This window comes from Scomber scombrus, chromosome 11, assembly GCF_963691925.1.
Source record: "Scomber scombrus chromosome 11, fScoSco1.1, whole genome shotgun sequence".
Classification (NCBI taxonomy): domain Eukaryota; kingdom Metazoa; phylum Chordata; class Actinopteri; order Scombriformes; family Scombridae; genus Scomber; species Scomber scombrus.
In genome coordinates, this window is record NC_084980.1 from 19,252,437 (window position 1) to 19,261,872 (window position 9,436).

Consider the following 9,436-nt stretch of genomic DNA (forward strand, 5'->3'; position numbering starts at 1 on the left):
TGTTTGCCATGTCTCAGAGGTCTATGAGTTGTTTGCACTTCCACCAAGAGAGATTTCTTGTCACATGGTTTCAAATAAATCAGTATTATGTATAAGAGCTTTGTTTTTTTCTTGTTTCTTACCCAGTCGATCACCTCAAGACCCCTCGGATTTATCTTGGGACCCTTATAAAGTACTTCAAATGACCTCCACCTCGAGCAGCTTCAACAATAAAATGTTGGCTATGCATTTTTACTCAAGTTATATTTTGAATGCAGGGCTTTTACTTGTAATAAAGTATTTTTTTACATTGTGGTATTGAAACTTATACATGATCTGAATACTTCTTCCAACCCTGACCCCAGTCAACCCTTTCTGTGAAAACAGTAGGGGGGTCTGCAGAAGAGAAACAGTATACAGGTTATTATGGTGATGTTACAAGTGTGGCAAAGGTGCTGGCCATGTGCTCATAATCTGATCCCGTTCATATCACATTTCTTGTTTATGTCAAACTCAAAACAGAGGGCGACCTCTGCTGGATGTGTATAGCAGATGACAGCTGCTATAAAGGTTAATTTGGTAATGTAATAGGTTACAGATTACTAGTTACCCTATTTAAAATGTAATAAGTAATGTAACTATTTACTTAATCAGAGTAATGTTATTTACTACATTTGATTACTTTTGTAATTTTCTAATGAATGTTTTCAATTATTGGGGTAAGTGTACCCATTAAACCCACCAAAATCTAAGTTCAGGTGTTTTTCATGGATACTGAAATGATTTATAAGGGAGATAATTTCCTTTAAAGAAAGATTTATCTCTCATTTGAATATGTATTCATTCGTTCATGTCGATTTTTGAATGCAAAGATATTTGATGAATAAAGTAAAAAGTCTGACATGGGCTTAATTGAATACAGCCATAGATGTTTTCAGTAACATGTTAAATATTTTAAAAATGAGGGAAAAAACCCTCCTGAGCAAAATCTTAAAGGTTTAACTTCAGATTTTCCTTTTCCCTTTATAATCATTAACATTTAAGTAACTGTGATTTAATTACATTTTTTTTTCTCAGAAACTGTAATGGATTACAGTTATATTACATTAATATAATTATATTACATATGACTAGTTACTACCCAACACTGCCTACATTTTAGCTTTGCATATGCTGGAGTCCAATACCAATTTTATGTTGATTATTTGTCGCTATAATCAACACATAATCAATATATGAGATTGATTTTTTTTTTTTTGTAAAATTAATTTTCACTTTAATCTGTGGAATAAGAATAAGAACCTCTAGTATCTTACCCTCAATACCAATATTATTCTTGTAAATAATGTCACGATTATCTTTATTACATATTTTTACTATTATTGTTCTTATTGTTTTCGTACTTACTATTTATTGTTCTTTATTCTTTTCTTATTGCTGCTCTTATATTCTATTTTGCTGTCCACTTGCTGCTGTAACAATGCAAATTTCCGCATTGTGGAACTAATAAAGGAATATATTATCTTATCTTAATTATCACAGCAGCTGAGGTCAATTATACGCATGCGCACTCCTCTCTCTCTCTCTCCCTCTCTCTTTCTCTCTCTCTCTAATTATAGCTGGAGTGTTGTTGTGGTGGAAAGCTAACAGCTAGCCAGCTAATTATCCTCATACAGGCTGATTTAATCACCAGCAGACCCGCTTTACTGTCAGTAAACTCGAGTGGTTAACCTTACTGTCATTGTTTGTGCTGTTTTTTGTTGTTTAAAACATGAGTTACACCACGAAGGTAGTCCAGGTGACCAATGTGTCGCCGAGCACCACATCGGATCAGATGAGGACACTGTTCGGGTTTCTGGGAACCATCGAAGAGCTGAAGCTATTTCCACCAGAGTGAGTACACTGATTAGTCCTTTACTACTTAACGTAAGAAATAAAGCACTCACATATCAGCTGTGTGGTTTGTAAACGAGTGTATCTTCGCGGAAAGGTTGGCTTGACATGCTAACCTGAGTCCAGATTTAATGGCCTTTTCTGGTATTTAAATGATTATAAAAATACAATCCTTTCTTTAAATCGCTGCTTAAAACTCATTTGTACAGATTTGCTTTTATGTGATGTAATTTGTTTGTTGTTACTGTCTTTTTATTTCATTTTATATTACTTAATTTTATTTATTTATATTTCCTTTTTGCTACTTTATATTTATTTATATGTTTTGTTTTTATTTTCATCATCTCCTTACTGTATTTCATTATTTTATTTATATGTGTTATGTTTTTATTTTCATCATCTCCTTACTGTGTTTCATTATTTTATTTATTTATTTATGTGTTTTGTTTTTATTTTCATCATCTCCTTAGTGTATTTCATTATCGTCTACTTCCATCTTGTTACTGCTCTCTGTGTTTCAAAGCACTTTGTAATCTGTTTTTAAAAGGTGCTATATAAAATAAGTTATCGTTATTATTATAATTATTATTATTCTTATAATACGTGTAGTAACAGAGTAATTTAAATTTAATTTGGCATAAGTGGAGTAATACATACAACAGCCCCGTCATTTGTAATGTTAACCCAGTTTTTCAGTGCCCACAATGGTGAAATATATTATACATTTTTCCCAGAATAACATTAAGTGTGGAAGTTCATTTCCGCCAATAGGAAACTGAAGTTATTTTTTTTAAAAAAGAGAGATCAGGTGAGGCAGTGTAATGCTATATATCTAGAGTCAAAAGTATTACATCCCAAGTAAAAATGATTATTTCCCAGTACTTTTGAACCATATCAGGTTTACTCATACATACAGGTTTACATGCTTTGGGGTTGGTTTGCATAATGTTAAAAAAAACACAGATGGGCGACAAATTAATGGAAAACCTGATCTGAAATGCTTGACCCCTACAGTGAGGGGATCCAGTGGCTCTGTTATGCTGTGGGGGGAATTTTGCTATCCTGGCTTGAGTCCACCTTGTCCCCTTAAAGGGAAGACACTAATCTAACTGTATTAGATCGCCATAAGACACAATAAAACAAGGACTCATTTGTTCAGATGATGGTTTAGATTTACTTGTTGTTTATTGCGACATATTTTATTTCCTCAGTGATTCTCCGATGCCGGTGACGTCGCGGGTGTGCTTCGTGAAGTTCCAGGAGCCAGAGTCTGTCGGAGTGTCTCAACATCTGACAAACACTGTGTTTGTGGACCGAGCATTGATCGTGGTGCCATTTGCTGAAGGTTTGTCTCATAATGAATCCCATGTATGAGTGGTCCTTGCTGATTGGATTGAATGGCATGACTCTTGAATAGGGACAATGTAAAAAGAGTTGTAAAAAACCCTAGATTTCGCCTTCCCATTTGTGAATTGCGCAAGTGAATAGATTATTTGTGATGGACATGTAAATGACACTCCCTCCCATTGTCTATATCTCATGGAACAAGTGTGGAAAGTAGACCTCTAATCTCAGATTGTTGGTATACTGTGGTAACACATCTTGTCTCTACTGTGCAACTCTCTTGATATATTGGATTTGATTTCCTGGAAAAAAATACATATCTGGCTTTGTTTTTCTGCCTAGAACAATTTTTTGCTTTGTATTTTAGAAATCGCAGTATACCAAAGTCTGCTTTACAGAGTAGGAGTTGAACATTCCCCAGCTGTGGGCGCTGCAGACACCTCAAAGTTCAGAAGTGAAGTTGTGTAAACATTTAACCATATGCATTTTATTTTCTCCCCCATATTGGACTATCCTCTGTTAAACTTCTCTCTGTTATTTGTGTGTGTGTGTGTATGTGTGTGTGTGTGTGTGGTTTTTGTAGTGAAGAAGGCAAAAGCAGCCCCCTCGTTGATGGCTGAAAGTGGTCCTCTGCCTGCCAACAGGGGATTGTAGACATATGCAAAGGCCAGGAGCATTCAAGCCCTACCCCTCTCTTTTTGTGTCCTCTATTCTTTCTCTGCCTTCTCTTTCCTCTTTTCTTCTGCCTAATTTGATCCTTTCTAGGTGGTTTAGTTAAGAGTATGAAGGTCAGATACTGGGGGCATAACCTGAAAGAATGCTCATCCTGCACTATTTTGCCACACTCCAAAAACACTTCTTAGCCACTTCACTCGATGGCTTAAGTATTGTTTCTCAAAGAACAAGGCTATCAAAGTCATAAATATATAATGAATACATTTGAAAGGCAGTAAGTTATTTTGGTCTGGTGGCCATAGTTTATTCAAAAAGACTGGGTGTTTATTGATTAATTTATAATAATTTGGGTATTAACAAGGTGTACCTGAGTCAATGATTGGTTATAATATATAATAGTCATACTACATCTCGTCTTAAGTTGTCTAAGATGCCCACCCGACATGACACAATGTTGGTACAATATTCTCTTTAACAGTGGTTTTCTTTTGTTGTTGTGTTTTACAGTTCTTTTTCCTGGCTCAGCCAGTCCTGTATACCAGGCCCTGCTGAAAATACCATCCAACAGTTTTGTCTCCTGCAGCAATTTCTCTCTCCAGTGTGCTCTTTTATTTACATGTTGTCATTGTTGTGTGTCCAAATTTTGGTTATGTCTTTTTGTGAAAGTTGTTTTTGGGGTTGGTTTTTCTATGAGGTGATTATGAGGTCTTTATTTATTCATTTTGGCCCATTTAAAAAAAAAATGAAATCAGAGGAAATTTTACATATAAAAATACAGTTATTCTTTTTTATTTGACTGTGGTAGCACAAATTAATCAAACCAATCATCCTTTGCCTAGGTTTGGTTAATTGATGCAGTGACAGGTAAGGATACTAGAATAATGATGTACAGCAGACACGCTACCTACCCTGAACTCTGCTATTGTCATTTAGTATTTTCCACTATATCCTCTGATATGTGTTTCTGGTAAGTAGACACTGATGGCTTGTATAGTGTTCTCGCCAAATCCCTAAATTTCTCTTTGTTTGTATCTCGATTTTTCTCTGTGTGCTTTTAGTAGCGAAGCCGCCAACGTGAGTCGCTTGTTTCAATAAACGTCTATATGAAAATTGAGGGCACACCCAACTGGAGAAGCAGCTGTGCTTGCTAACGTTTGGTTCATGACTTAAAAAACACGTTCAGGTGATATATTCTTGGCAGTGTTCATTGGAGTAGTGTGATTTATTCCAGCAATAGTTATGTCACTGCAATGATTATGTTGAATTAAGGGAAGTCTTCTCAGATCTAGAAGGTAACCATTTTGAACCTAATTTGAAGAAATGCAGTGTGAAGACTTTTTTTGTCCTTTTCCAAAAATGTCTTCTCTATAGTTGATGCGTGAGAAGATGTCGTTCTCTCCTAATGCCTGTTTTTATTTCCCTATAGGCTCTATTCCAGATGAGGCGAAAGCTTTGTCACTGTTGGCGCCAGCAAATGCTGTTGCAGGAATTCTGCCAGGAGGAGGACTTCTTCCAACACCCAATCCCATCCCCAATCCATCTGTAAGATCTCAAACTCACTGTTTGGTACCAGTTCTCTGACCATGGGAAAATATACTGTCAGATATCAGATTATGTTTGTGAGGTCATGTACCTATGTAAAAAAAATGCTAATGTTCTGCTGGCACATAGCATAAAATGTAAAAATCACAAGCCAATAGTGTGCCAGGCTTTTTAACAGAAATCAAAACATAATTCTTTGAAAAATGTATGTAATTTCATTAAAAAATAATATAGCAGTTGTTCTGGAGCTTTTGATCATATAAAATAATTTTTTAGTTTGGAAACAGAAACCGACAAAATAATCTTACCACAAGGTGCATTTAATTTGAATGTTTCCTTCTTAGAGGTCTAAAGTGAACATGGCAGTTAGTGGGGTGAAATGAAGGTCGATAGTTAACAAAAGTGGCAGTTTTCAAACTTGAAAATTGACAGTTGTTTGTAGGCGATGTTATCTTTTGTTTGAAAGTGATTTGCAAAAAAAATGGTTAAAGATAGCCACGTTGTCATCGTCTATCATAATGTGGAGATAATGATAATCTAATCGAGTACATGAACACTTGTAAGATTTCAAAGTCTCAATAATAGGCTGGCATAACACAAGTACCTTTTACGTCGTGTGTGTGTGTCTGTGTGTGTCTGTGTTACATTTCAGATTGGAGTGAACCCCTTCGGTGGTCCAAACATGGATGCAATGGCTGCATTTGGATTCCCAGGACCCTCCATGAATCCCCAGGTGAGAGATCTCCTTGATTGACAATGAACATAGTAAACCATAATTAGCTTATGTTGAACATGCAATATATTTCATCAAACAAACCTTTACCATTTGTTTGTCTCTTTACAGGCTGCTGATCAGCTGCTAAAGCTCATGACAGATCCAAAGTAAGTCAGTATGAAGAAGCTCATCTGTGCCCTGAAAGTTGTGCCTGAATGCAGGTTTAACACCAGGGAAAGAAATAGATGTGTGAGCATGTTCGTTGTAATGATGATTCAACTAATTAATATTACTTTGTTTAGACTGAATCCCTTGGCTGCAGGATTAAATCTGAATCCTGGCTTGAAGGCTGACACATCTAACAAAGAAATTGAAGAGGCCATGAAGAGAGTTCGAGAGGCCCAGTCGCTCATTTCTGCCGCTATTGAACCTGGAAGTGAGTTCACAAACGTTTAGAGGATGTTCTCTCTGCATTGCGGTGATGATTAGTGATAATTAAGATCATCTTATTTTGAACACGTAATATTGCACCTATAAATACTAATCTATGTCTGCTTTTGCTCTCCTGCAGATAAGGAGAGCAAAAAGAAGCGCTCCCGGTCCAGATCCAGAAGAAGGAGGTCCAGATCCCGTTCAAGACACAGGTGAACTACTGTTAAACTTGTGAAATGGACAAGGATATGTTGTTGGTTAAACAACCAATGTTTAGGATAAAGTAAAATAGTCTGTCAATGTTTGTTTGCAGGAGAACCAGGAGCAGATCGAGGCGACGATCGACCTCGAGAAGCAGGAGGCGCTCCAAAAGCCCACGCAGGAGACGGACCCACTCCAAAGAACGAAGCAGACGATCGAAAAGCAGATCCAGGTGAGTTAACCATCTCAAAGGCTACTTTTTTAACCTCTTTTTAGGGATTAATAGTTGAGGATGGAGCCTGTCTAAATTTAAGACATTCAATTTATTCACAGAGATGGAAAGAAAGACGACTCAGGGAGAAGAAGATCCAAAACGCCACCTAAAAGCTACAGCACCACCAGGAGGTCACGCAGTGTGAGCCGGTGAGTAAAGTCTGGTGCTTTGTTGGAATTTAGCTAAATGGACACATACAAGCTTTTATGCTGTAACTTCCCAGAGCTGTTTTTTTCAAGCGAGGGTATTCATTTCTCTTTTTTTTTTGCTATTGTGTCACACAGGAGACGCAAGAGAAGTCGCAGCAGCAGCCGATCTCCTAAAAAGTCCCCAAAAAGGAGAATTTCCAGGTCTCCATCTCCTCGAAGGTTAGATAAGATTAGATAATCCTTTACTAATCCCACAGTGGGAGTCGGTTCAGCTCGAAACGTCACTCACCTGGTTATCACATCAAACCAGTGTTTGTAAAGGGAGCGACAGTGTGCAGACTTTCTTCTTTCTTTTATGCTAATCCCACAGCGGGGAAATTAGCAGCGTTACAGCAACAAAGGCGATAGCGCCATAACAAGAACAAGAAGCGTCAGTGATAAAGCAAGATATAATAAATAAATCAGCAGACTCAGTGGTTGAATTCACATTATTGCACATATGAAACATTAATATTGCACAGTTTAGTTTTCATTGATATTGCTCGAGTGAATTTGTCAGTTTTGTTGTGTGTGTGTGTGTGTATGTGTGTGGTCTACTGGGAGCAGTGCTCATTATAAAGTCTGACAGCAGCAGGAAGCACCTGCAGTATCTTTCACACACTGCCGGTGAAGCAGCCTGCTGCTGAAGGAGCTGCCCAGTGCCGTCCTGCACGGGGCGGGACATGTTCTGCATCAAGGAGGATAGCTCAGCCATCATTCTCATTTCTCCCACCACCTCCACCGGGTCGAGGGGGGCATCCCACAACGGAGCTGGCCTTCTTAAGCACTCTGTTAAGTTTCTTCCTGTCAGCAGTCGAGAGCTGCTTCCCCAGAGTCATAAAAGGTCATCAGGAGTGCCCTCTGCTCTCCCAAAGACTTGAGTCTCTGCAGCAGATAGTCTGCTCTGTCTTTTCTTATATAGTGAATTTGCATTGACAGCCCAGTGCAGTTTATTATTCAGGTGAACAGCAGGTACGAGTGTGCTGATGTGAAATATGTGTGGCTAATTCCTATTTTTTAGATCATGAAGACATTAACCTTTTAAAACAATAGCTCCACTCTCTCCACTCTGTTCAGGCACAAGAAGGAGAAGAAAAGGGACAAGGAAAAAGACCGGGACCGCAGGAGCGATAAGGAGCGCGGTCGAGATGAACCTGAGCGCTCCATCAGCAAGAAAAGGAAAAGTAAAGACAAAGAACGAGAGCGGGAGAGGAAATCGGATGGAGAGAAAGGCGATGTAAAGGTTGGCAGCTGCTTATGCACCACGAGCTCTGCTGCTGTGATGTAAACCGGTGCTTTAAAATGTTGCATCCACTTGTTTCCTTCCACAGATCACGAGGGACTACGATGAAGAAGAACAAGGCTACGACAGCGAGAAGGACGGGGAGGACAGGAAGGATTCAGACGACTCCGCTCTGTCGCCTCGGTCTGCAGAAGGTAACGGCACGGCACGGCACGGGAAGCACTCTAAAGTGAACGGCGCTGACGATCGCCATGAAGAAGACATGGATGTCAGCGACTGAGTGTGCCGTCCCGCTTAGTCCCACATGATCTGTTTCATTTGTGAACGTGTTACGACTTTTTCACCCCCACTGGGGTTAATCTGAAATGTGAAAAGTGCGCTCAATGGTTGTTGTTTTTTTCCCTGCACAGAAGAGCCATCTCCTGCAGAATTATTAAGTCATTTTTGCCTCGAGTTTTCCTGACATATTGTGTTCCTCTCAGTTTGTGGCGTTTCTTTCCATTTGCCTTTACAAATGTAATCGGTTGAAGCCAGAAGTAGACTCGCTTTGCTTTTTTCTCTTGAGCTTGTGTTGTCATTTCTTCACATATATTGTATCCTTACATTTTTGTCGTGTATTGTGACGTGTTGCTCAGGCCTCTTTCTCACCTTATCGAAACAGTTATTGCTTTTGCTTCTTCTTATTTGAAAGTGTTGATTGTTTTATCAAGGATTTCTTTTATATAATAAACCAATTTGGAGAAGCGAGACTTGAATTCATGGTTCTGTGTGGGTGGATGTCAGTGATATGCAGTAATTGAGTTTTGTGCTACTTTTATACTTTATCATTTAGTAAAATATGGATTGATCCAGATTATGCTCAAATTGTTAATATGATAGTTAAACAGCTTCTTTTTATAATAAAAACGCTTCTACACATTAATGGAGAAATAATCACAAATACATTTAGT

General features: G+C 38.3%; 1 protein-coding gene across 2 annotated transcripts; it reads left to right on the forward strand.

Annotated features, from left to right (window-relative positions):
- Positions 1 to 1,583: 1,583 nt before the first annotated feature.
- LOC133990570 (serine/arginine-rich splicing factor 11-like) lies at positions 1,584 to 9,235 on the forward strand. Of its 2 annotated transcripts, XM_062428921.1 has the most exons (12): positions 1,584 to 1,872; positions 3,084 to 3,217; positions 5,318 to 5,433; positions 6,086 to 6,166; positions 6,278 to 6,315; positions 6,451 to 6,584; positions 6,720 to 6,792; positions 6,894 to 7,013; positions 7,115 to 7,204; positions 7,340 to 7,423; positions 8,321 to 8,486; positions 8,575 to 9,235. In XM_062428921.1, exons 1-12 carry the CDS (start codon positions 1,751 to 1,753, stop codon positions 8,764 to 8,766), a joined length of 1,350 nt encoding a protein of 449 aa, XP_062284905.1. In that variant the 5' UTR covers positions 1,584 to 1,750; the 3' UTR covers positions 8,767 to 9,235. The 2 variants fall into 2 exon arrangements, with proteins under 2 accessions (XP_062284905.1, XP_062284906.1); XM_062428922.1 differs by lacking the exons at positions 1,584 to 1,872; positions 3,084 to 3,217 and adding an exon at positions 3,266 to 5,074.
- Positions 9,236 to 9,436: the final 201 nt, after the last annotated feature.

Excerpts from the sequence above, each read along its gene's own strand:
- LOC133990570 (XM_062428921.1), top strand. The coding sequence starts at position 1,751 with ATGAGTTACACCACGAAGGTAGTCCAGGTGACCAATGTGTCGCCGAGC. Across the intron at positions 3,218-5,317 it reads CGTGGTGCCATTTGCTGAAG|GCTCTATTCCAGATGAGGCG; the intron begins GTTTGTCTCATA and ends ATTTCCCTATAG. Across the intron at positions 7,424-8,320 it reads AGGTCTCCATCTCCTCGAAG|GCACAAGAAGGAGAAGAAAA; the intron begins GTTAGATAAGAT and ends CACTCTGTTCAG.